The 27,982-nt window shown below is 39.8% G+C and overlaps 1 protein-coding gene and 2 pseudogenes across 2 annotated transcripts; 1 reads left to right on the top strand and 2 right to left on the bottom strand.

Moving 5' to 3' along the window:
* Positions 1–534: 534 nt before the first annotated feature.
* On the bottom strand, positions 535–8,455 carry LOC101120017 (aminoacyl tRNA synthase complex-interacting multifunctional protein 1-like; annotated as a pseudogene).
* LOC105602779 (WD repeat-containing protein 82-like) lies at positions 574–10,842 on the top strand (annotated as a pseudogene).
* On the bottom strand, positions 6,772–25,680 carry PGRMC2 (progesterone receptor membrane component 2). Of its 2 annotated transcripts, XM_004017531.5 has the most exons (3): positions 25,249–25,680; positions 10,416–10,571; positions 6,772–8,974 (listed from the first exon to the last, which is right to left on the bottom strand). In XM_004017531.5, the coding sequence occupies exons 1-3, from the start codon at positions 25,664–25,666 to the stop codon at positions 8,877–8,879; spliced, it is 672 nt and encodes a 223-aa protein (XP_004017580.4). In that variant the 5' UTR covers positions 25,667–25,680; the 3' UTR covers positions 6,772–8,876. The 2 variants fall into 2 exon arrangements, with proteins under 2 accessions (XP_004017580.4, XP_060257005.1); XM_060401022.1 differs by having other exon boundaries at positions 6,772–10,571.
* Between the last annotated feature and the right edge of the window lie 2,302 nt (positions 25,681–27,982).

Here is a 27,982-nt window from a genome sequence, read left to right as displayed (position 1 = left end):
GTGGGAGAGTGCAAACAACGCCCTGGGTGGGGTTTCAAGGCACTGATGAGTGTTTTTAGTTATAAGAGAAAAGAAAAGGGAGTCCTCTCCTTTCCTCTGGTTTTCCTTTGCTCACCTCTTCAGCGAAGCCTGTAAGCTGTTGTTCCTGCAAATTTTATTTAAATAGGCACTCAGGTCAAAATTGCTCTATGGTGCTTGTGCCTTGATTTAGTCATGAAGACGAATCTGTATTCTGCTGTCATATATCATTGCTAGATGTGAATAAGACTATATGGTTCTTCCCTTGAATTGTATTTATAAACTAAAGGGTACTAGAGATTATCTAGTCCAGTGATTTTCTCACATTTTTTTTTAATAGCACAAAAACCTTTTCAAACTTATTTCTAAGCCTACAAACAAAACAAAGAAGAGGTGCTGCTCTGATGTAGCTCTTAGGCTCTTTTCTCAGTTGTCTCTTTTTTTTTTTTTAGGGATGACTGACAAATGTATTTCTTTTTATTGTTTTCTCTAATGTATTTCAGAAACTGAAGTGTTTTATTTTATTCCACTGTTGGCCATTGTTTGAGCCCTGCACACTCCCTTTCCTTTCACCTTAAAGGGAGCGCCTTTGTGTGCAGCCACGCATTCATCATTAGTGTAGAGATCACGCTGGATCTGCCCCGAAATCTTCTTAGGATTTAGCTCCTTGTCATGGTGGGCAACCGCCGCCATGAATCTGACCAACAGGGTGCTGTGGAGCTTCCGCGTCGCCAAGGCGTTCCACGAAAACTCTGACAAGATCAACTGCTTCGACTTCAGCCCCAACAGGGAGATGGTCATCTCGAGCAACTCCATCGTGCTCTATGACTGCCAGGAGGGCAAACCAAAGAGAACCCCGTACAGTAAGAAATACGGCGTGGATCTCATCAGATACACTCATGCAGCAAATACAGTAGTTTAGGCTCCCCTGGTGGCTCAGACGGTAAAGCGTCTGCCTACAATGGGGGAGACCCAGGTTCGATCCCTGGGTCGGGAAGATCCTCTGGAGAAGGAAATGGCAACCCACTCCAGTACTTGGAAAATCCCATGGATGGAGGAGCCTGGTAGGCAACAGTCTATGGGATCACAAAGAGTCGGACACGACTGAGAGACTTCACTTCACTTCACTGTGGTGTTGGAGAAGACTCTTGAGAGTCCCTTGGACTGCAAGGAGATCCAACCAGTCCATTCTAGAGGAGATCAGTCCTGGGTATTCTTTGCAAGGAATGATGCTAAAGATGAAACTCCAGTACTTTGGCCACCTCATGCGAAGAGTTGACTCATTGGAAAAGACTCTGATGCTGGGAGGGATTGGGGGCAGGAGGAGAAGGGGACGACAGAGGATGAGATGGCTGGATGGCATCACGGACTCGATGGACGTGAGTTTGATTGAACTCCAGGAGTTGGTGATGGACAGGGAGGCCTGGCATGCTGCAATTCATGGGGTCACAAAGAGTCGGACACGACTGAACAACTGAACGGAACTGAACTGAACAGCTCTAACAAAAGAGACGATACTGTTCGTTACCTGTCCTTGCATGACCTCAAATATATCAGGTACTTTCCTGGACATCGCAAAAGGGTGGTGGCCTTGTTCATGTCACCTGTGGATGACGCTTTCATTTCTGGGTCTCTTGATAAGACCATTCGGCTCTGGGATCTCCGCTCTCCTAACTGCCAGGGTCTCATGCATATACAGGGCAAGCCAGTTTGTTCTTTTGATCCAGAAGAATTAATTTTGCTGCAGGTGTCAATTCTGGAATGGTCAAACTTTATGATCTTTGCTCTTTTGATAAGGGGCCATTTGCGACATTTAAGATGAAGTATGATTGGACTTGTGAGTGGACAGGGCTTAAGTTCAGCAGTGATGACAAGCTCATCCTGATCTCCACCAATGGCAGCTTCATCCGTCTGACTGATGCACTCAAGGGAGTGGTGATGCATGTTTGGGGGTTATGCTAAAAGCAAGGCTGTCACATTGGAGGTCTCATTTACCCCAGACTTCCAGTTTATTATGATTGGTTCAGAGGATGGCAAGATCCATGCTGGAATAGAGAGAGTGGTATAAAAGTAGCTGTATTGGATGGCAAACGCACAGGTCCCATTACCTGTTTGCAGTTCAACCCCAAGTTCATGACCTTTGCCAGCGCTTGTTCTAACATGGCCTTCTGGTTACCCACCATTGATGACTGCCCTGCATGGTGCTTGGCTGTTTTCTGTACAGTGAGGGGTGGCAAGTAGGAAAAAACTCAGAGGGGACTAAGATAATAGTGGGATTGGATCATTTGACTGGACTGGAAAGCATCCTTCCACATGGCCTTCCCAAGAATGAGCTATACATCTGCTCAAAAGAAGATAGTTACTTTGCTGAGCTTCTTACAAAAGGAATTCTGTCTCCAGAAACAGATTCATTAGGAGGTGCCAAGATTTCAACTTTCCCTGGTGAACTTTCACACATTACCATTGCCTGAGACAAAGTAAACCCACCATCTGATTTTGCATCTGTTAAGAGGAACATGCTCCACCAGGCCACTGACCACTGTTCTTGGGGCTCCAACATCTACTTCATCTACATACAAAGAATCTGTATCAGGGTGTTTTCTGGCAGTGATGATACACCCAATTCGAAGATCCAGATGGGGAAACATCAACAGGCTTAGAGTCAGCTACTGGTTGCTGTTTTTTCTCTTTTTTCTCCTTTCTTTTCAGTTTTCTCTTTCATCTTTTCTTCTCCTCCTCCTCCTCTTTTACTTGTTCTTTAGCACCAGAAGATATGGTTGCTATTGGTATAGATTGTATCTCATTTTCAGAAACTGTAGAATCAGCTTTTAGTGGAGTACCAGATGGAAATGGTATTTTACTCCATTTTGAATTTCTGCCTTAATTAGCTCATTTTAGTCCTTCTTCAATTTAGCATTTTCAACTCGAAGTTTCTTCTCTTCTCTAAGTTGTCTGCAAAATTTCTTTCTCCTTAATTAGAGCAATTTGCTGCTTCAATAATTTGATCTGCTTCTGCACCTTTCTGCTACAATCACTTCAGAACAGCATCTCTGGTTGCCATTTTTGCCAAGAAATGGTAGAAAATCATGTATCAGTGGACTGAGGCACCTCAGCAGCCTCAGCTGGGAGTGAGTAAGAAGTGCCGCCCCTCAGTTCCTAATATTTCCTTGGAGCCCTCATTTAAAGTTTATTGATTTAGTCTACCCTCTCATTTTACGAACTTAACAAAAAATTCTGAACAAATATTGTGTCTAGCTAGCACTGTACTAAGTTTAGAAAAAGTGTGCTTAGTTGCTCAGTCCTGTCTCTTTGTGACCCTATGGACTGTAGCCCACCAGGCTCCTCTGTCCATGGGGGTTCTCCAGGCAAGAATACTGGAGTGGGTTGCTATGCCCTCCTCCAGGGGATCTTCCCAACCCAGGGATCAACCCTAGGTCTCCCATATCGCAGGCAAATTCTTTACTGTCTGAGCCACTAGGGAAGCCCAAGAATACTGGAGGGGGTGGTCCACACATTCTCCAGGGGATCTTCCCAACCCAGGAATTAAACCAGGGTCTCCTGCATTGCAGGTGGATTCTTTACCAGCTCAGCTACCAGGGAAGCCCTTTGGAAAAACACTGGGCCTAAAATATGGGTATGCTCTGGTCCCTGGTTTATCAGGGAAGGCAGATGATTACAGCACAATAGTGAATTCAGTGATACAGAATTACCTGTGAAACTTGGAGCCATGGAACTGGGGCTCTCTAATTCAGTCTGGGGGTGAATTCAGAGTGTGAGCCTGAGTCTCTATGACTGGGCCAATTAGCTAGGAGGGCAGTTAAAACTTGGAAAGGTGTGTGGAAGAGTATTATATAGACTGAAAAATGGAGTGGGTAAGTAGCTAGAGGTATATTCTGGAAGCTACTAGGCATTTTATGTAATAGTTCAATGGGAACTGATGAAGAGGCCTAAGCCCTCCCTGTCTTGAAATTGAAAGTAAGGTGGTATCACTTAAGACCTTGAGGTACAGAAACAAAGAGGTCAAATTTATTTCAGATTGCCCATAGGGACAATGACCTTGATGAGAACTAGCAGAGAGGTAGGAAGACAAGCCAGGAGAGTCAAGAGCAGGAGCTCTCTGATAAGAGAACATGAGAGCAGAGGCAAGTCTGGGAGGAAAAGGATGCATCACACTGAGGTTCCAGGTACAGATGTCCAGCATGATCAGATGGGTATCTAAGGGGAAAAGCCTAAGTGGTTAGGACTCCAAGCTTTTACTGCTGACAGTGCAGGTTTAACCACTCGTCAGGGAACTAAGACCCCGCAAGCCTCTTAGTGCAGACAAATAATAAAAAGAGATGTGGGAAGATTAGTTTGAGATTAAATTAAGAGATTGCTTCAACTAATTTTGCTTCTCATTTTTCTTAACCTTTTTCTGTATACTAAACATATATTACTTTTCTAAATGGGAAAATGCATAAAGTCTGTTATCTTCCAACTTTGCTCTTTAACCCAACTGGCAGCATACCATGTAATAACCTGCATTTTCACTAATAATACTATGCAGCCACTAAAAATGATGATTGTGAAAGAAAAATGCAACAATTCACCAGTTTTCTTACACTAAACTTTACAATTTGGTTTAGTTGGACTCTGTAGATAGAGTAAAACAGAAAAATCTCTTGTGAATGAAGTGTTCACAGCATGTTAAGTGCTTTCTTGAATGGAGTAATCATAGGCACTCCTAATGTTCTGTTACCATTGATGGCAGAACAAATGCAAACCGGAAATATCTAGCCCAGTATCTCATCAGAAACGTAACTCACAAGTGTGTCTGAGAAGTTTCACGCTTTTCTGACATTGCCTGGGAATGATGAATTTTGCCTAAAAACAGTAACGAAAAGTTGGGTGGTTTTCATTTGAACTTCCTTGCCACAACAAAGAGATCATACTCTGTGATTACTATCACCTAGCAGATTGATAGCTGACCTACATGGAACATACATACTCAAAAGCTATCAATGAACATTTGCTACTTTTAATTCATTAGAAGAAAAGAACCATGCTCATTTCAGTAACTTATTTTCATTATGCTCAAAGCAATTTACACATTTAATAAATTTAGTACTACCCAGCTTATTTTTTTAAACCATTAAGAAACTGAAGTACAATTTACAATGTTGTGTTAGTTTCAAGTATACAATAGATTATTATACATATACGTTATGTATATATACTTTTTCAAATTATTTTCCATTATAGGTTATAACCTATTGAATATACTTCTTGGTGTTTTACAGGTCCTTGTTATTTATCTCTTTTATATGTGTATATGTTAATTAGACACCTTATTCCCTCCTCCCTTCCCCTTTGGTAACCATGTTTATTTTCTATGTCTGTGGGTCTGTTTTGCAAATAAGTTCATTTATATCATCTTCTCAGATTCCACATATAAATAACTTCACCTAATAGGATAATTTCTAGGTCCATCCATGTTGCTGCAAACGGCATTATTTCATTCTTTTTATGGCTGAGTAGTATTCCATGTATATATATCACATCTTTATTCATTCATCTATTGATAAGTCATTTAGGTTACTTCCATGTCTTGGCTATTGTCAACAACGCTGCTATGAGTATTGGGGTACAGGTGTCTTTGCAAATTAAAGTTTCCTCCTTCAGCTTATTCTAATCCATAAAGGCACAGTGTAAGCAAGGCTATACACTGTTAATATGCCAGAGATATCTATTTCTAGCAATGTGTAGCACTTCTCAGGTATCAAGATGTAAACAGGCTACTTGGGTGAGGAGTCTGATTTATCTCGTTTTCAACAGAATAATTTCCCCCAGTACTAGTTCAATATATTAACTTTTGCTTTCTAGATCACAGGTGGGGATAAATGTGTTAGACTCTGCAGATTTCAAAGAAGGCAGGTAGAATCACTGTCAGGAAAACGTGCACCATAGTCAAAGTTTTAAAAAACTTGACCTGTAATATGAATGGGTTCACCTTCTAATGAAGAGAAACTGGCTAGTACACACAGGATAGTCTTTATTTGGGAAACATAATGCCAACTTAAAGACACTATCAAAAAAAATAAACTGAAGAGAATAGAATTATTTAAAAAAATCACACACATTTTTATGTGAAATCTCATTTTTTACTCAGAACCACTATGGACGTTTAGGTAATTAAACAGAAAAGGAAATACAGCGAATCAGATCAAAATTGTTCAAAGGTTGTCTCTTTCAAGTAGAAGACAGAGACAATTCAGCTGAACTTTGAACATTATGTGGGGGTTTAGAGGTACCAACCTGTGCTGACAGAAATTCCCCTTACAGCCCTCTGAATTCTACAGTTCCACGTCCACAAATTCAACCAAATGCAGATCATAAAGTACTATATTTATTGCATATAGTAATACTGCATAAAAGTGGACTCACATAGTTCAAACCCTTGTAATTCAAAGGTCAGTTTGAAGACTGGTGTGGTGTTCTCAACTGTGCCTGATCATAAGCATTAACCAAGGGACTCCTTACAGTCCGAGACTCACTTTTTCCATTCTGGCTCACTGGGTGGCAGGTTTGGACTGCGGACCAAGAATTTGGATTTTAAGCACCTCAAGTGGTTCTAATAACCAGGCAGGTTGGGGAAATAGTGGTTAAGGGAGGAGGGGAGGGAGAAACAGCAGCAACACCAGTCACCACAGCTCCCATCCCCATACTCGATGACTGCCCATCAAACTACCTGAGAATGAGACCACTCAACTGAAATTGAGGAATTATCCATAGAACACTGTTTATTTCAAGTCCAAAACACATAATTAATCATTTTTCTTAACAGATTGTATAATTTTTACTGCATGAATATTTAGGGTTTCTCTATTCACAACTGTAAATTTACTTAACTTTAGGCTGAAATGATTCATTATATATATATATATATTTCTCCATATCAATTTACTCCAGAGGACACATACTTTTAACAAATCTGTTTAGAAAATATTTTACATAAAAACACACAAAGCATTACAACTCTTCAGTTGTTGCAACCAGCCTTCAGCAAAGATTTGGCTGAAACTCATCATTTTCTACAAAACATTCCAAGACTGAGTACAATAGAATGTAGTATTTTACATACTTTAGCTTATTATTGCAATTAAAACTTCCTCTTTCTTTGATGGCTTCTGCATATATTATACTCATACAGCAGGAGAATTCTTTTCTCTAACTGGTGACTTATTAAATAAAATGGTATTTTTGGGTATAACTTGTCTCCAATTAAGAACCTAAACAGTCATGATATGAAGAAATCAAATGATAGACATATATAGGGCTTTTTAGTAAGAGCATTTTCAAACAACAGAATTTAAAACCTATCAGTATAATATCCTTTATTGTTTTGTGTTCAGTAACTACCACCTGAAGTGCTATTACTTCTAGTATAATCAGTTGGCATCAAAATATAAAGTAAAAATATGTACATTTTAATATATCATTTCTTACCTGAATAATCTCAGATCTCTTGAGAATGTTCCACAAAGTGGAATTTCTTCCTAAAGTTACAGTGAATGTGGTACAATGTGTACAACTTGGTTAACCAGTGCCTGCCTTTCATTCCAATATTTTTCCTTATCTTGAATCAAATACACAATCTTGACTACCATATTATAATGCACTGGTTTACAGTTTGTATATAAAGTCCAACTCAAGCTTATTTTGGTTTATTGTACATGCTTTATTAAAAGGGTACGGGTATTTACAGTATCAGCAGAGTCCCTTCCAAGGCGCTCTCACACACACTCAAGACACACCCACACGACATCCATACTACAGCCCCATGCACCCACACCAGTGAGATGTGAGAGTCAAGACTCTTAAAATTAGGCAGCTGTTAGGGGACAGAGTTGTTGATTTGTTTTTCAATTTTTTTTTTTGAAAAGAGAAAAGCATGGGGGAATACATTTGGCCATTATAATGCTAATGAAGTTTGTGTATATTAACATATATATGGCAGTAACACTGAATATTCCTTTTACATTCTATATACACAGAATGACATCAAGGTTTCGCAGTCAACAGAATATTCCAACTTCAGTCTCAATGCTGCTTGTAGTGACTTCAGAATTCACATAGGGGCTTTCCCTAAAAATAATTCAAGTCTATGTAAGTGAAATAAGGCACAATTAATATTGATTTGATCTAGGGGAAGGAAAGGGATAAAAACTAGTTTCAAATGATCTTGCTGTTGGGGAATTAGCTTTGACTTAAATCCACCTGAAATCCATTCTTCTAATTTCCAAAGATTTCTTAGAAATAAAGGTTTTCTTCTTTTCCCTGACAAAACCCAAAAAGAAAAGCTTGGGATTCACATTTACCATTTTAATGTTTCAGTAGCCTTAACTACTTAAAACTGATGTACACCCTAACCTCTCCTGCCCAGGTCTCCTCTCTTCCTCACTGCTAAAACAAAAACACAGCACAAGAAATAGGAATTCCTTGCTGTGTTTTTTTTTTAAGAGATTTCAAAAAAATCTCTTATACACTCAAGTAGCAAATACATATCAGGTTGTCTTAGATTAAAAAAAAAGAAAAAAAGGAGAAAGTAATCTTGTCACTCTCTTGCTCTTTAAAAATATCCCTGTCTCCTTCCTTTCAGGATGAAGCCCCACCAGACATTACAAATAACTGCAACAAATGAGTCTGGCAGCACACATAATGTCTAGTATTCAAATCTTCATAGTGAGACTCATGTAGCTTGTACAATCTGTTGAATGTTTTTTGCAGCAGGTGAACCAAACCCAAAGATGCTGGACATTCTGTGAAAGGGAGTAAGAATTGCAGTTCTGAAGGCCCCTGACTTTGGTTGTTTACAAAGTTCAATCCTGTTTATTGTGATCCTTGGTATCTTCTTCATCTGTATATTCTGACGGTTCTTCCCCTGGTTTTAGGAGTCTGCCTACATAATCATATTTTTCTGAAAGATAAATCAAAAGAAAATCAGTAGCAATCAAATTTGTTTCAAAATTCCATTATACAGCAGGGAAGGTGTATGCTTCTTTCAGTCATAGAGAATAAGGTAAGTTTTCCCTATCATTTACCTTGTCCCATCTTTTTATACTCATGTAAGGCTTGAACATAAGAAAATAGGATCAGGGAACTTATAAAGCTTCGGATTTGTGCTTTGGAGGAAAGTGTTTCATACAACCAGTTCTTTTACCGTCTGCGCCACCAGGGAAGTCTCTATATACAACCAGTTCTTAATCAAGGACACTGCCTCAGAATCACTTGAAGATATTTTAAAAATATATGTTGAGTCCAGGACCCAGGCCAGGCTCTTGGAATACGTCTGATGACTGGTTTACCTCTAATGTGCACTGAGTCTCAGAGCAGATCTTTAAATTTAATAACCCAAAGTAACTGTAATTATTGTAATTAAATAAATAAGGTGGCAAACACAGGGCATTTCCAACAGTGAGAAGATCTTAAAAAAGTTAATGGTGACTTTCCTGGGGCTGAAGTAGGGAGAAGAGTATGAGGTGGAAAGTCACATGGAAAGTAAATCCAACCTGGACATATTCTTGGGGAGAAAATGTGACACACGTACTAGTCCCTAAGAAAACAAACCAAACGAACAGATGAAAATTCACTTGTTACTTATTAGCTTGCGTTCTTTGAGGTCCCGATATGTGACTCTCAGTATATTATTTTTCTTTCTCCTATTAAACTCTCTTAGATGTGACATGTTTTTGTTTGTGACTTGTTTTTATGTTACCATGTGTTTAATTTAGAACACTGTTATGCCCATTGTTATGTTCATGGTAATATTTAGTCATTTCTTGGTCAGGATTCTGAACTGAGTTTAAGTGAATTAACTGACAAATCAAGAGGATGAAATAGGAGGACTGCTTGGTTCAGCAGAACCAGTACAAGTGCCAAGAAGCCAGAAGAGATATTTCAAGGGATCCATAAGTCACATAAGTAGCAGTCCAGAGTGTTCACTGAGGCAGTAAAAACTGATGTCACAAGCATATAATGAATGAGAATGACATTTTTCCTTTATGGTTTGAAGGTAAGATAAATTAAATCATTTAAAAATAAACTAAAATTCAGTATCAGTAATCAACTCAGTTTTAAATATGAACCTATGTTGAAAAAACTCTTATCTTAATGAACAAACCTAAAGGTGTCACAAGTTTTATAAATTTTAGTTTGTAACAAGTGAACTTTTAAATATGGATTTTATTAACAATAAGCACATGTAACAGTCATTTTGATAGTTAGCTATGCTTATCATCAAATAATGATGGCAACGAAAACAGATAGCATCCTAAGACTCTTAAGGAGTAATGGAATGGTATGTACTTTCTTTGGCCATAAATTTAGTATTAGTAAAGAACCCAACAAAATGAAGGTACCTTTAAACTGCATTTCCCATTCTCGAACACTCTCCATTTGTACAGCATTCAAATCTGAGAGATCATCATATTCATCTTTAAGTGCATCTTTATCTAGGCAAAATGTTGCCAGTCCTCTGGAGGCATCCCTACCAGCAAATATTCCATACGGACCCGCTGGGGAAAAAAAAGAAATTATTTAGATTATCTAAAAATATTTTAGAATGTCTCAAAGGAAAATGTCAAATAAAAGAAACTTCATGTCTCTTATCTGGTACTCAGCCTTAATTTCAAAACATGCCCAGACACTAAACAGGATAATGAGAAGAAATTTCTTAGAAATCCACTTTTTTACCAAAGTAAAGTTTTTCACTGAAAATTTAGATTTCAACTACTTTAGATATTAAAAAAAAAAAAACTATTTAAACTTGAAGACTGTGAGGTATTAGAGAAAAGAGGAAACCTAGAAGAGTTAGGTTTGGAAGCCAGTTTTCTTGAGGGGAAACAATGCCTTATTGATTACTGTTAATTAGTTGTGGCATCTAAAAAGAATCAACAGAACACTGGCTGGATATATATATGGCTATAAGGACACAAAATAATTAGTGTAAAGAATCAGGAACCACCTTGTCTAGGGAGGAATGGCTACCAGAAGCAAGTCATTCCCAAAGTGTGTCCTTGAGAGCAGCAACTCTCTTGCACATCTCTGTATCTTCAATGCTTACCACAGTGCCTGACAGAAAGCAGGAACAAAATAAACACAGACTAACAGACAAAACTCCACACAACCGAACTTTCTGTATCAAGAATTTGCTTACATAAATCATAGGTCATTAATGAAATAGTACATAGCTATAAAAAACAATGAGGTAACTCTGTATGTACAGATGCACAAAGTCTATGATATAGTGACTGAAAAAAGCAATTAGATTACACAGTATGATTCATTTAGTTAGTTTTATTTTTATTCTTTTTTGGCTCCACTCTATGGCATGTGGGAACTTAAGTTCCTGGACCAGAGATCCAGCCCCCTGCAGGGGGTTAAGCCATGCCCCCGGCAGCCTGGTCTTAACCACTGGGCCACCAGAGAAGTCCGTAGTATGCATGACCTCCTTTGAACTAAAAGAGATGCACATACATGCACATTTAACCCGTATTTGTATATGCACAAAAAAAGCACCAGGAAGAATACAAACCAAGTACTTAACGGTAGTAATGTTTCTGGGGAATGGAGAGGAAAGTTTTACTTCATTTAATTGGCTAAGCCTGGCTACTTATTTATTTTTAGCCATGCCACACAGCTTGTGGGATCCTAGGTTCCCTGAACAGGGATTGAACCTGGGCCCTCAGCAGTTAAGAGTCCTAGCCACTGGACTGCCAGAGGATTCCCAAGTCTGGCTACTTAAAAAACAATATTTATAATATAAATCTTTTAAGAGTTAATTTTTTATTCATCTTAGTTTGTAGAACAGACCATGTAGATTTCCCTGTTTAAAACGTTTTAAGAAGTAGAAACTGAAGAGGAACTAAAAAGCCTCTTGATGAAAGTGAAAGAGAGTGAAAAACTTGGCTTAAAGCTCAACATTCAGAAAACTAAGATTATGGCATGTGGTCCCGTCACTTCATGGGAAATAGATGGGGAACAGTGGAAACAGTGTCAGACTTTATTTTTTTGGGCCCCCAAATCACTGCAGATGGTGATTGCAGCCATGAAATTAAAAGACACTTACTCCTTGGATAGCATATTCAAAAGCACATATTACTTTGCCAAAAAAGGTCCGTCTAGTCAAGGCTACGGTTTTTCCAGTGGTCATGTATGGATGTGAGAGTTGGACTGTGAAGAAAGCTAGGCACTGAAGAACTGATGCTTTTTAACTGTGGTGTTGGAGAAGACTCTTGAGAGTCCCTTGGACTCCAAGGAGATCCAACCAGTCCATTCTAAAGGAGATCAATCCTGGGTGTTCTTTGGAAGGACTGATGCTAAAGGTGAAACTCCAGTACTCTGGCCACCTCATGCGAAGAGTTGATTCATTGGAAAAGACTCTTGATGCTGGGAGGGATTGGGGGCAGGAGGAGAAGGGGACGACAGAGGATAAGATGGCTGGATGGCATCACCGACTCAATGGACGTGAGTTTGAGTGAACTCCAGGAGTTGGTGATGGATGGGGGGACTGGTGTGCTGCAATTCATGGGGTCGCAAAGAGTCGGACACGACTGAGTGATTTTATATATAAAAATTTCTTTCCTGAGTCTGAAAAGTTATCAATACATGACAAAAGAAATGTAGAGAAAACAGTTTAAAGACCAAATTTACTTGCTTAACTATTATGAGCCACAGAGTGGTCAGTGAAAAAACTTACTGTCCATTTAACAGAGTAAAGTATTTTCTAATGAGAAGTATATAGTACAAAAAAAAATTCCCTGATTTTTAAATGAGTAAAATAATGATTATAGAAAGTTATGTGTCAGAAAAGCATCTATACCTTTAAGAAGAAAATTCAAAAATTTCTAAACATTTATGAACCTTAGTTTGAACTACAGTGAGCACTGCACTATAAAGCTTACTGGGTTACTTAGGAAAACTAATGAGTTTTAGGAATGAGTTAGGAAAATTCATTCTCTTAAAGTTTCTTGTATGGAACAAAAAAGGAGCCTTAGCAATAAATTTAAGGACCATTATTAAGCAATAATATATTAACAGAAAAATAAAGGTAATACTTCCAGTAAAGTTTTTTATCCTGCTTTCCCATTCTTAAGTACTTTCCATATTGCTCCTTAATATTAGCTGAATATCACAATTCTCATTTAATCGTTATGTATTTTCCCACTGAATGGATATACCTATTAATTAACATAAACCCCTGACCCAGGGATCGAACCCAGGTCTCCTGCATTGCAGGCAGAAGCTTTACCATCTGAGCCACCAGGGAAGCCCATTAATATAAACTTAGGCTACCACTGTCTATTTCTAAATTTGTCTTCTATATAAGAAAATGGGACACTACTTACAACTGGTCAATATTGGTAACTTTCAAACATTGTCCATCATCTCAACTGACATTCAAAAAGGTATTTAAATGTTTAAGATAAAGAAATTTAATACTATTTATGTTTTTCCAGTAGTCATGTATGGATGATAGTCACAAGAGTTGGACTGTGAAGAAAGCTGAGCGCCATCAAAAGAACGGATGCTTTTGAACTGTGGTGTTGGAGAAGACTCTTGAGTCCCTTGGGCTGCAAGGAGATCCAACCAGTCCATTCTGAAAGAGATCAGCCCTGGGATTTCTTTTGGAAGGAATGATGCTAAAGCTGAAACTCCAGTACTTTGGCCACCTCATGAGAAGAGTTGACTCACTAGAAAAGACTCTGATGCTGGGAGGGATTGGGGGCAGAAGGGGACGACAGAGGATGAGATGGCTGGATGGCATCACCGACTAGATGGATGTGAGTCTGAGTGAACTCTGGGAGCTGGTGATGGACAGGGAAGGCTGGCATGCTGCAGTCCATGGGGTCACGAAGAGTCGGACATGACTGAGTGACTGAACTGAACTGAACACAGTAAATAGTAGTAAATTTCTATTTGCAAAGTAAAATCTGAAGTTCTTTAATTGAAGTTAATTGATTTGGAGAAACATTAACTTTTTTTAAAAAATTTAAGAATGGTTAATTTATAATGCTGTTAGTTTCAAGTGTACAGCAAAGTAATTTTTTTTTTAAATGTGATTTTTAAAAAGTATATATAGATTCTTTTTCGTTACAGGTTATTACAGATGTTGAGTCTAGTTCCTTGTGCTATACTAGGTCCTTGTTTACCTGTTTTTTATATTGTGCTTGTGCTTAGTCGCTCAGTCGTGTCTCTTTGTGACCCCATGGACTATAGCCTGCCAGGCGCCTCTGTCCATGGGATTCTCCAGGCAAGAATACTGGAGTGGGTTGCCATTTCCTTCTCTAGGGGATCTTCCCAACCCAGGGATTGAACCCAGGTATCCTGTATTGCAGGCAGTGAGCTACCAGGGAAGCTTTTATATAGTAGTGTATATACATTAAGCCCAAACTCGTAATTTATTTTCCCCTCATCCCCTTTGGTAACCATAAAAATTTTTTTTCTATGTATTTGTTTTATTAGTAAGTCATTTGCATCATTTTTAAAGATTTCACATGTAAGTGATATCATATAATATTTCTGACTTACTTCATTTAGGATAATCTCCAGGTCCAATCATGTTGCTGCAAATGACATTATTTCTTTTTTTTAAAAAATGAGAAACGTTAACGTTTGCTTTTCTTGACCAAGCCATGTGGCTTGCAAGACCCCAACCAGAGACTGAATCCAGCGCCAGCAGTGAAAGCACTGAGTCCTAACCACTGGACTGCCAGGGAATTTCTAACATTAACTTTTAAAACTAAGCAAGTTAAAAAAAAAAAACAAAAAACCAACACTAAAATTAAGCGAGAACAGTCCTGAGGGAAAGAAAAGTGGTCCACCTTAAAGCAGTTTAATGACCAAAAAAATCTTAATGCTGATTGGACCAATGCTTACAAACTTATAACAGTGATGAGTCAAACATAAAAGAAAAAATAAAACTGATTCAGGCTATAAAAAACTACAAGAAGAAAATGAGAATTTCAACTTTTTCAAGAATTTCCTTGCAATCTCACTTCCTTCTCATAGTATCGTGAAGTAGAAGGGATAGTTTTGCCCTCCCTTCTTGGCAGATGAAAAGATGCAAAGGTATTCAATGACTTGCCTAAAATTACTAACAGAATCAACCACTTTTCCAACTACACCGAACACAGTACATCTTGAGAAAACACAGAGGACCCACAAACCCAAAGGTGAAATGACAACCCTGAAAACTGGAGCATTTCACTGATCACAAAATTTCAGGGGAATGGCTATTTTAAAATACCTCTTAAAATGGAAGAACATTAACCAAAAAAAGCCGTAGAAATCAACAGCTTTTCTTAGCATTATGTTATATAATATTTACCTGCCTGCTCTACAAAATTCAATCTACTTGAGGATACTTCATCAACCTTAAACACATCCAAATGGTAAAAAGGAGAGACGAAAAGATGATCACTATAAGAACAGCAGTCATAAGAACCTCCATCTTTGAGTATATGGACAACATACCAGTAAAATTTCCTGCCAACTTCCCTAAGAGGGAATGCTGTTTTTTGGTTTGACTAACTTAAGAGTGGACTCGAGGCAACAGTTAATAATGCAAGCCTAATCCTAGACAAAATGATGTTCTGTTAACTATTGAAAAGAATGACCTCTCCACATATTTCAAATTTCCTACAGGAAGCATTTAACTTTTGAAAAGGTCTTCTTGAAAATAGTTTTCTTTTTCCTGTAAGATCATAAAGAATGTCATATTAAGACTAAGAACTAGAGTTGGAAAAGGATGACCTGCTGAGAAAGGAGGATTTGAAGTCCAGTTAAAGTACATTCCTCTGTTCAGTAATACCTCCCCTTTCCATTACCCCCTTATATAACTGACCTAAATGTTATGATTCTAATATTTTGGTGACTACTCTTGGCTATCCCTAATACTATAACAACAGAGAACTACCTAAGGAAAGCATATTTTAAATGCTCTTAGGTCTTTTGGTATGGTATAATTTATAAAAAAAAAATTAAAAGGCTAGCTTATATAAACCAATCAGATTGTTTTAACTATTAAGGTTCATTTCAACACTAACATTTCAGTAATAATAAAAGAATTAAACTCTTGCCTTCTAAAAAACTAAAATATAATGCTGATATAAAACTAGATTTACTATTTCAAGAATATTCTTGCTACAAAAAATGAACCCAATTATTTAGCCAAGACAGATTCTTTTAAATGTATTTATAAAACAAATATTCTAAGACATCATTTTACAGATAAATCTTACTTCTATGATACTGTTAAATATACCAAAGACATTATACTAGTTAGAATCCAGATTTCATTAATAGTTTTAAGAGTTAACATAACTTATGATAAAAATTTTTATGAAGTTCAAAAATCAATAAATCTATCAATTATTACATCCTGAAACTGCTTACTATCATACAATCAAATATAATGGAGTGACAGTTTTGAAAAGGGAAAGCATATGGTTATTGTAAAACACTAATGAGCAAAAAACTCCAGGAGAAAGTAAACATCTAAAATACCTAAGAGATCATTTTCTACTAGGGTGAGTATGTATCTATGAATATATTAGTATTTATGAAGAGAAGAAAATTCCAGAAGGAATATTTATTTTCATGGTATAAAAACCACAGTGCTCAGAGACAAACTTTAATTCATTAAAAGTTAAACAGCCTAGTTTTCTGGTGTGTTTTGACAATAGTCTTCTGTGATTATTAAAGCAAGTTAAAAACAAAAAATCTAATAATACTTGGTATAGGGCTTCCCAGGTGGCTCAGTGGTGAAGTATCCACCTGCCAATGTAGAAGATGCAAGTTCGATCCCTGGGTCAGAAAGATCCTTGGAGAAGGGAATGGCAACCCACTCCAATATTCTTGCCTGGAAAATCCCATGGACAGAAGAGCTGGAAGGCTACATTCCATGGGGTCGCAAAGCATCAGACACAACTGAGCACATGTGCACACTGAGTAATTTATTCCAAATATGGTTATAATGGACCTAGGAACAAATCAAACCATATATGAAAGTGATTAAATGAAATCCAACTAATACATCTTTTTTATACTTGGTTTGAGCAACTCCCAGGACTTTTAGAGGGAAGGCAGCATGGTAAAACTGGAAGAATACCTCTTCCAAGCCAAGATACTTGGGTTCGAGGCCACACTCTACATTTGAGGCAAATTTTATATGCCTAAAATTGTGGAGGTCAAACTAGATAATCTCCTAACTACAAGTATTAGGGAAGAAAAAGTATTCTATAAATGGTGTTGCAACAACTGAATAGCCCACTGTAAGAAAACAAAAACAAAAGTTGATGCTTACTTTACATCTTAAATAAATTCCGAATGTAACTAACCAAAATTCACTGAGAAAAAGAGAAACGTAAATTAAAATAATATTGAAATACTATTTTAACTTCTCAGATTGACAAAGACCAAAAAATTTTATATCACATTTTCTGCAAGAGAGTGAGAAATAGGCATTTTCATGTCATTGTAAATTGGTCCAACATCTCTGCAGGGCAATTTAGAAAAAAGTATCCAAATTAAAAAGGTCCATAACATAAGACTCAGTAGTTTTACTTCTAGGAATTTATTTAATAGATAATTATGATTTTAGTAACACATTGAAATGGTATGTACATGATACCATGCTTCCCAGGTGGCTCAGTAGATAAAGAATCTGCCTGCAATGCAGAAGGCTCTGGCAGACATGGGTCTGATCCCTGGGTAGGAAAGTTCCCCTTGAGGAGGAAATGGCAATCCACTCTAGTATTCTTTCCTGGAGAATCCGAGGAGCCTGGTGGGCTACAGTCTACAGGATCACAAAGAGTTGGACACGACTAAAGTGACTGAGCATGCATGCATGTATGTAATAACAAAAGACTGGAAACAAATATTCATTAAAAGTGGGCTACTAAATGATACACTCACAAGGAAGGCTCTCAATATATTAAAATATTGTTAAAGGTTTGCATTGTTAAAGTAAAAACCAAATTCATGGCATCAGGTCCCATCACTTCATGGCAAATAGATGGGGAAACAATGGAAATAGTGACAGACTACTTTTTGGGGCTCCAAAATCACCGCAGATGGCCACTGCAGCCATGAAATAAATAGATGTTTGCTCCTTGGAAGGAAAGTTATGACCAACCTAGACAGCATATTAAAAAGCAGAGACATTACTTTGTCAACAAAGGTCAGTCTAGTCAAGGTTATAGTTTTTTCCAGTAGTCATGTATGGATGTGAGAGCTGGATTATAGAGAAAGCTGAGCACCAAAGAACTGTGGTGTTGGAGAAGACTCTTGAGAGTCCCTTGGACTGCAAGGAGATCCAACCAGTCCATCCTAAAGGAGATCAGCCCTGGGTGTTCATTGGAAGGACTGATGTTGAAGCTGAAACTCCAATATTTTGGCTACCTGATGCGAAGAGCTGACTCATTTGAAAAGACCCTGATGCTGGGAAAGACTGAAAGCAGGAGGAGAAGGGGACGACAGAGGATGAGATGGTTGGATGGCATCACTGACTTAATGGACATGAGTCTGAATAAACTCCTGGAGTTGGTGATGGACAGAAAGGCTTATGCTGCAGTCCATAGGGTCACAAAGAGTTGGGAAATGACTAAACTGGAACTGGATATGTACTATAATTCCTGAGTGAGGGCAGATAGAAACTGATTTTTTTTTTTCTATCAGTGACAAAACTATAGGACATACCTCACTAAAATGAAAACTGAACTCTGAACAAAAGTATGAGATGCAAGAAATGACAGTGAATGAAGAAAATGGTAACTCTATTGGGTAAATTTAAATGAAAATTGGCTATTTAAAAAAAGTTTATTATTCAGTTTGAGGGTAGTGTTTGAAAAACTACAGTAAAACTCTAAGTCTAATAGAAATAACGTAGAAAATGGAGTGGGGAGGGATTAGAGTTTAAGCTTTCTAACCAAGGCCACAACATATGGCTGTGTACAACTCCAGGGGACACCATTCACATTTTTCTACATGATTGTCTTGTATATTTAATATTAAGAAATACTGTCAAATGGCAGTAAAGTGTTTTAAAGTGACAGTTCTAATTCGTACAAGAATGTTTGGTTAACATTCATATATTGTTCAGAGTAACAATGCCTATAGAAAAAATTAAAGGAAAAGACTCTTGTCACCAAAAGAATACAAATAGAATGCATCCAAATTAGCAGGGAGATATGAAACAGAAACAGACACCCAAATATAGAGAACAGACTTTTGGCTTCCAAGGGATAGGTGGAGTAGGGGTGGCAGAGATTGGGAGTTTGGGATGAGCAGATACAAATTAGTATCTAGAGAATGGATAAACAAAAGGTACTACTATATAGCACTGAGAACTATATTTGATACCCGTGAGAAACCACAAAGGAAAAGAATATGAAAAAGAATGTATGTATGTATGTAACTGAAACACTTTGCTGTACAGTAGAAATTAACACAACTGTAAATCAACTATACTAAAATGAAATAACAAAAATCTGTAGGGGAGAAAAAGTGGAATAAAAAATCCATCTAAGAAAAAACGGTGGGAAAGAAGACAAAGAAAAGTTGACAAGAGAAATTACTAAATAAGATAGTAGAAATAAATCTAAATATGTGAGTAGTGACAAAAAATATAAACTGATTAAGTTGTTAAAAGACAGTATTGGCATTAAATTTAGTTTTTAAAAATCCAGGTAATGTTGTTTATACAGAAAAAAATAAAAGATTGCTTAAAAGGATGGAAAAAGAACTGCTGAGGTAATACTTATCAAATGAAGCCTGAAGTCAAATCTGAAAATCAGCAAGGTGATAAGGATGTTTCTTCCTCTGATTAACACGGTATCAGTTCTAGATCTAGTGCTTCAGTTCAGTTCAGTCGCTCAGCCGTGTTCAACTCTTTGCGACCCCATGAATTGCAGCACACCAGGCCTCCCCTGGAGAAGGCAATGGCACCCCACTCCAGTACTTTTGCCTGCAGAATCCCATGGATGGAGGAGCCTGGTGGGCTGCAGTCCATAGGGTCGCTAAGAGTCAGACAGGACTGAGCGACTTCACTTTCACTTTTCACTTTCATGCACTGAAGGCAATGGCAACCCACTCCAGTATTCTTGCCTGGAGAATCCCAGGGATGGGGGAGCCTGGGGGGCAGCCGTCTATGGGGTCGCATGGGGTCGCACAGAGTCGGACATGACTAAAGTGACTTAGCAGCAGCAGGCCTCCCTGTCCATCACCAACTCCCAGAGTTCACCCAAACTCATGTCCATCGAGTCGGTGATGCCATCCAGCCATCTCATCCTCTGTTGTCCCCTTCTCCTCCTGCCTCCAGTCCCTCCCAGCATCAGAGTCAGCTCTCTGCATGAGGTGGCCAAAGTATTGGAGTTTCAGCTTTAGCATCATTCCTTCCAAAGAACACCCAAGACTGATCTCCTTTAGAATGGAATAGTTGGATCTCCTTGGAGTCCAAGGGACTCTCAAGAGTCTTCTCCAACACCACAGTTCAAAAGCATCAATTCTTCGGCACTCAGCTTTCTTCACAGTCCAACTTTCACACTCATACATGACCACTGGAAAAACCATAGCCTTGACTAGATGGACCTTTGTGAGATAGTTTCAAAACAACGATACACCCAATCTTTGTAAGGCTGGTTCCTTCAGGTTTTTGTTTAAGTTATCAATCTCCACTTTCTTGACAAACCAACATAAATAAGTACTTCTCTTTACCATCTAATGCTAATAAATAAAGTCCTTTATTATAATCATGTATTGAATGATTGTTTATTATCTGTCTTTCTTTAACAGAACATAAACTCCATGAGAGCTGGGAAGTACAAGTTTTGCAGACCCAGAGAATTACTCAAAACATTTATCTAGGCAACAGTGTGATGAAATCCAGGTAACTCCTTCTGAGAACTGATCTTGAGACAAAATGCTGGCTCTTGTACAGTAGTTATTTAGTGATGTATCTCACAAGTATGTATGTGGGGGATGAGTGACCTTTGCCACATGGTTGAAAGAACTATGAAAAGAACTTAAAAAGGGCTACCTCCAGATGTTAATCTATTCCTTTTCTTCAACCTGAACAACATCTTCTGGTCTCATACATGCTTTAAGCTATCCTTTTATACTCTGTGTTAGTATTTAATACAATTCCCTCTTTGATTAAAAACAATCGAATGATGCTGAACTCAGAGAAGCCAACCAACTAGGTACTGTAGAAATTACTAGTAAAGGGAATTCCCTGCCAAGCCAGTGGTTACGACTTTGAACTTCCAATACAGGGGGTGGGTCTGATTCCTGGTTGGGGAACTAAGATCCTATAAACCACATGGCACAGCCAAATAAAAAGAAAAGAAAAGAAATTAGTATAAATTTGAGCAGAGTATCAAAATTCATCAGAAAACTTAGCTGGTTCTGTTACCTGATTGTTAGGTAATGAATGTGCATGGGCATTAGACCTAACACAGACCCAGTTGGCTTCAAAACAAAAGACTAGGATGAAAGTTGGGTAGTGTCAATAGGACATTCGTGAAAGAATGTTTGTCTATATGTTGCAACTCTTGCTTCAGCTGCAATTTTGCAAACTACAAATAAAATTAACATGTGAATATGAAGTTAAAAAAGGAGGAAGAACACATAAAAGGTGTATGAACTCCCTTTCCCCATCTCCTAAACATTAGGCATCTCATGGGGGTACTTCTTACAAACTTCTTTTTCTTTCCAGTGGAATTTAAATGGTATGTTGGAGAAATTACAGCTTTGTTATGTCAAAGAATACTCTACATGGAATAAGGGGGAAGCTATGTATCTTAATACCAGAAATGTGAATAAACTATTATAAACTATAACTATAATTTCTTGCCATTCTAAAGAATAAAAAAAACAGTTTTGCTAGAATCCCACTGCAGAAATATTACACCAAATTATTAATAATTAATAATATTTAAAATGATAGATGAGTATTCCTCATCTATTATGATGCTGGAAACATGAAATTATATTATGCTGTGATATAGTAGGAAGCATAGCCTGTGAAGCCAGTTAGAGTGCGTTTGATTTCTACCTTGGCCATTTACTAGATATGTGATTTTGGGCAAAATCTCTGAGTTTCAGTTTCCACATTCGTAAAATGGGAACATTACCTATCTCCTAGAGCTGTCTGGAAATTAAATGATAATAAGCCCCAAATGGGAGTTTTCTCCTCCTTCTACCTTAACTTCTAGAATCAATGCTATTGAACAGAACTTGATGGGAAGATGGAAATGCTCTATAAAGTGCACTGTTTGGGCACTTGAAATATGGGTAATACAGAGAAACTCAATTCATGCGGCTTGTGGCTACTATACTGAACAGCACAACATGAAGCCATGAAAGTACGTTTCTCTGAGGCTTTAAATCCTTATGGGAACCAGGAGAGGGTATAAAAATAACAACAGATTCTCTATTTATCTCAGAATGCAGTTTATCTGAAATAGAGTAGACAGGCTTTGTGGTCAAATATATCTGGATTTGAATACCATGTCTGTGTGATCCAAGCCAATTTACCCCAAATTCCTAAACCCCAAGCTCTCCCTCTTAAGGACAGGAATGTTCACTAACCTCACTGAAGCACTGAGGAGATGGAGATGACAAATTAATAGATTTGAAGTAGTAGCTGCTTAACAAGTCTGCTTCCTTTCTCCTCCCATATTCTTTGCTTCTTACATGATCCACTTTCCTCACACACTGGCCAAGTGCCTGAACTGTTACTGAACTTAATATTGACAAAGGTAGCTAATGCCAACTGTTTCCCAATGTGTTTACTCCACTAAATTAAACTGCCAACAGCTACGTTTTTTAGAACTCAAACTTTAAAAATTATGACTAAAAATAAAAATAACTTCAACGCAGAAAAAGCCTCACAAGTAATCTTTTAACTCTAAAACCATTATTGAGAACTGGGAGTAGATATTGGCTAGACTCCCTAAACTCATTCTTTCAAGCTACGAAGTCTCATATAAGGATTTTTACTTCTGAATTACTCTGCTACAAAATTCCTTAATTGATTTGAGGATGAAAAAAATTAAAATAAAAACTGAATTTGTTTTATAGCCCCAAATTTTGCTTCAAGACTTCTGGGAAATGTTAGATCTCCTCTTAATGTGAAATACATTCCAAATCCATAAAGCTGATCTGGCTAACTTTAAGGTTCCTTTCAATAAAAAAATATTCCAAATATCTGTTTAGGTTGTTCAAAACTACTTAGAATTAAATAATGGGGTATCACTCTGCCTGTTCATCAGGAAGGACCTGGATGGAAATCAGTGAAAGCTAACCTAAAACCGAGCACTGGCTCAAGCCACACAAAGGCTATCTATATTATAACTATGACTCTCATCTTAATTTAAAAATTTCTGTTGCAGAACATTTGCCACTGGGTGCTGCCAAATTGTGTCCATGGCTGTCTCTCTTTGCTATTTTCAGATAGTGGCAAGGCATTAATGTGTGAGGACTGATAGGCTTCTTTGCACTAAACACTTGGTTGCTTCACTGTCCGTTTAGATAGGGGCTACAGAAGCAAGAGTTTTTAGTCTGGGTAAGTTCTGTATTAAAAACTTAAACCTGTACATAATTTCTAATCACTGAATACATAATACTGTATAAATTCGCGATTTAAAAAAATTAACTAATTTGGTCTGTTCCTTTAAATATTGTCCTTTGGCCCCATTGTCTTACCCATATTTGCTTAAGTAAACAAAAATGTACTAACTGTTTCAGCTGATATGAGTGGGTAGACATCAGGTTTTCTTTTTATACAAGCAGCAAGTACTTTATAAGCTATCTGTGACTTGGTTGAATTGAATGTAAATATATACACAAAATACAAGTAACTAAGAAATAAGTTCAACGTGTTTGTTGTTACTGGGTGTAGAATCTCCCATTTCTCTTCTCTAATCCAATTAACAAACAACAAACCAAAACACTTCTAAAATATCTTCCATCCACTAAGCACATAAATCATAGGTGTATAGTTGCAGGTGTCAATAAACAACATGGACTAACATATTAGAGGAAACCAACTTGTTTTTAGATTTGCCAACCCCTTGACTTTAAGACTTGGATGTCCTCTTTCAAATAACAGGTCACTATAGGTCTCTAATTTTATTTACTTTGACTGTAGTAACTCCTTAAAAGCTCAGAATAACTACACAACCAGCATGTACAATGTTGCTCAATTTTATGGTAGGCCAACAGGTTTCATGAGTCTGAACTGAAACGTTTGCTATAACTACACTGTTAAAGGGTTTCTAAACCAACCACCTTAAATACACAGTTCTCTGAAAGCAAAGCTTTAGAAACATTTAACTTGCAGAACTGGTGCATGGTAATATGAATTTATAGCTGTTTATAAAGTTCTTTCTCCTCAGTGAAAACAAAGTAAGTGATAATCAACGTGTATTTGAATACTTGCCTTCCTGCTACAAAAAAAAAGAAAAACTGGACAAGAACGCCTGCTGGGTATATGAGTTCCACCTCCAAAACTCAGGGCGAATAACCTTGCCAGTATTTATTAGGATCTGCATTCTGATCAGCTTCATCCCTCATATACTGTTAATCTTGGAAAGCATTTTTGTATCAAAACCGGTTTTTTAAAAAATGTCAAGGTTCTGCATATGGGACCGGATTTAATAGATTCTTAAAGGCTGGGACTTGGAACTACGTGTACTTAAACGTGGCCTTATGGGAACTAGTGGATAAGCGCTCGCGCGCACACACAGACACACAAGTAAAGAAAGTTATGAATTACAGGGTCTAAAACTTTAGGTCCCTACTTCAGAAATCTTCCTTCTTTCCCCGCAACGATTCCAGAAATCAGAAAGCTCAGTAAAGGCTGAGGGCCAGCGTGACTGGCGACAACTAGAAGGATTTTGAAAAATTCAGCCCAAGAAAAGGCTGAGAGGAGAAATGGGATAGGAAAAAGATGAAAACTCAGTGTCGCTCGGGCGACACTGGGATCCGAATTCGAAGGGTAAACACCGGTGGGGCCCGCGGCTGGGGCGTGTGGGGGGCAGGCCGTCTCAGGTGCGGCAGATACGGCTCGGGGGTCCAGATGTCGAGAAGGCTGGCAAACTAACCCGGTGCCCATGGGCCTCCCCATCAGAAGGGGGTCGAGCTTGAGCTGCAGGGGGTCCTCACCCTCCCCTTCCAACTCCTCCTCACCCGGGCCGTAGAACTTGCTGCCTTTGGTCACGTCGAAGACTTTCCCATTGACCGCAAGCAGGATGCGCGGGTTGCGAGACCCGTCGTACTGGCGCAGCTGCTCCAAGCTGAAGTCCCGCTTCTTCATACGAGGCAAAGAGGCAGCGGGGCTCTCTTCGCCCGCTCCGGCCCCGGCGCCCAAACCCCGCCGCCCCCAGCGCACCCACAGCCGGTAGGCCCCCAGCAACACCAGCGCCACCAGCGCCACGTTCAGCAGCATCTCCCCGCCCCCCGTCAGAAGCGCCAACGCCGTTGCCGACCAGCCGCCCCCTTCTGCTGCTGCTCCCGCGCCGCCTGGGCTCTCGCTACTACCGTCGCTGCTGCTCTCGCTGCCACTCCCCAGGGTGCCTAAATTCACGTCCCCATCACCCGCCGCCATCACTGCCCGCCAGCGCCTTCCTCCTCCTCCCCGCCCCCTGCCCTCCCCAACCCCACGGCCGGCCCCGCCCATATGGGGGGTTCCTAGCCAATAACGTGAGGGTAGGGGGCGGGGTCAGGCCGGCTCCCGATTGGGTGTTTACGCGGTAACGCTGTCTTGGATCTCTCCCTCTTCCTTCCTTTTGCTGGCCGCGCTCGCGTGCGACGCCCCGCCCACCTCGCCCCACACTTCCCTGCTCTCGCCTGTCTCCTCCTCTAGTTGAAGTACAAGAGGGGGGCGGGTCTGAAGAGAAGATACTGCGCCGGCCGCGCGCGCGCGCGTACGGGCGGGGCGAGGCTACGGCGCGTGCGCGGGTTCCGGGGCGCCACGCGCTCTCCTTTCCTCTGCAAACCCGTTGGGAGGCACGGCCTGGCCAGTGCTCTGGTTCTGCGCATGCGCCCACGAACCCCGCCCCTTCCCTGGTCTGGGTTTGCGTCCGCCAGCTCCCGCCTCTTCGCCTACGCTGCGCGTGAGAGTCTCACGTGCGCTGAGGCGGCTGCTGAGGCGGCCTCTCTCAGACATCTAGCCCGAGGTCGCGGGCTAATGGTTACTGAGAAGCTGCGACATAGATTTAACCGCTTCACGCCCCGAAAAGGGGTGTCTTTTCTCTCGTGGGCGCCGTAACGCCTGTCCAGAAGCCCGGAGCGTGGGCGCGCAGGCAAAGCTACGGCCCAGAAGTTTTGGCGACGTGCTGGAGTCGCCTGGCGCCAAGAGAGTGCACGGAACTCGCACTGGAATTGTTTGGCGAAAGGAATCTACGTGCTGTCTTCGAGGACACCAAGTAGCCACTTCCCAGTGGTTTTGGCCAAGGCTGCGCCTGTAGAATTTTCTTTCACATTTTAGACGAAAAGTGTCTTTATTCCTTAAGTCGCACTCACTGGGGCAGTAGGGAAGCGGATAGGGTGAGGTGGTCGTCCAGTTCGCTTATTTAGCTTAATCTACAGTTCCATCTACCTAGGTCTTGTAGTGTTAACCTTTCGAGTCCTTAAAATTTGGCGTAAATGTCACCTCTGAACCCTTATACTGAGCCCCTCACCTCACGCTCTGAACTCCTTTGTTGTGCTCCCTCGCCCTAGTTTGTTTTGTGTCACTAGTTCCCCGACCGCTACCCCCTCGCTGTAAACTACCCTTGTGGTGAATGAGGTGTGTCAAGGGAGTAACAGGTGGCTCAGACAGTTAAGCGTCTGTCTACAGTGCAGGAGACCCAGGTTCAATCCCTGGGTCAGGAAGATCCCCTGGAGAAGGAAATGGCAATCCACTCCAGTACTATTGCCTGGAAAATCCCATGGACAGAGGAGCCTGGTAGGCTACATGTAGTCCATGGGGTCGCAAAGAGTCGGACACGACTAAGTGACTTCACTTGTTTTAATCTTGAGGAACCTGTGGAATGGAGGAGAGATGTGGGCAAACTGGAGCGTATGGTATGCTAATTAGGGAAACAGCAAGTCGTCCATTTCGGCTTTAAGTACCGCAGAGGAGTGAAGTCTGGAAAACTAAGCTTGTAATCTTAGTATCATGGGATTGGCTTGGATTTACATTGCTGGTGCTTCCCTGGTGGCTCAGAGGGTAAAGTGTCTGCCTGCAATGCAGGAGACCTGGCTTCGATCCCTGGGTCAGGAAGATCCCCTGGAGAAGGAAATAGCAACCCACTCCAGTACTCTTGCCTGGAAAATCCCATGGATAGAGAAGCCTGGTAGACTATAGTCCATGGGACCGCAGAGTCCCTGAGCGACTTCACTGTCACTTTCAGCAGATACTGAAGGGAAAGCGATAGGATCAAAACTCTTCCCTAGAGCGATTATCTACTAGGATTGGTATGAAGGGTTGGAGTGCGGAAAGAATGGGAAATCAGCCGGCTAAGGTATTTGTGCAGGAAGTGCGGGAATCTAAGGGGCCAGATATTAACATTTTAGGTGTTTCTGTCACAGGTACTCGATTTTGCCTCGTAGCGACTTCACTTCAGAGGTATAAAAGCAGTCCATGGGCTGAACCTCTGCTTTAAACGTATTTTCTTGAGGCAGAGTGAACAATGGGGAGTAATCCTCCAATCTAGACTGTTTTTTAAAGTGAAAGTGGGCACTATCAACTACACTGGGAGAATGAAGAAGTGAAGTCACTTCAGTCGTGTCAGACTCTTTGCAACCCCGTGGACTGTAGCCCGCCAGGCTCCTCTGTCCATGGGATTTTCCCAGGCAAGAATACTGGAGTGGATTGCCATTTCCTTCTCCAGGGGATCTTCCTGACCCAGAGTTCCAACTTGGTTCTCCCGCATTGCAG

Source organism: Ovis aries, chromosome 17 (genome assembly GCF_016772045.2).
Source record: "Ovis aries strain OAR_USU_Benz2616 breed Rambouillet chromosome 17, ARS-UI_Ramb_v3.0, whole genome shotgun sequence".
Taxonomy (NCBI): Eukaryota; Metazoa; Chordata; class Mammalia; order Artiodactyla; family Bovidae; genus Ovis; species Ovis aries.
Note: the sequence above shows the minus strand (reverse complement) of the source record. Positions and strands in the feature narration are given on the sequence as shown.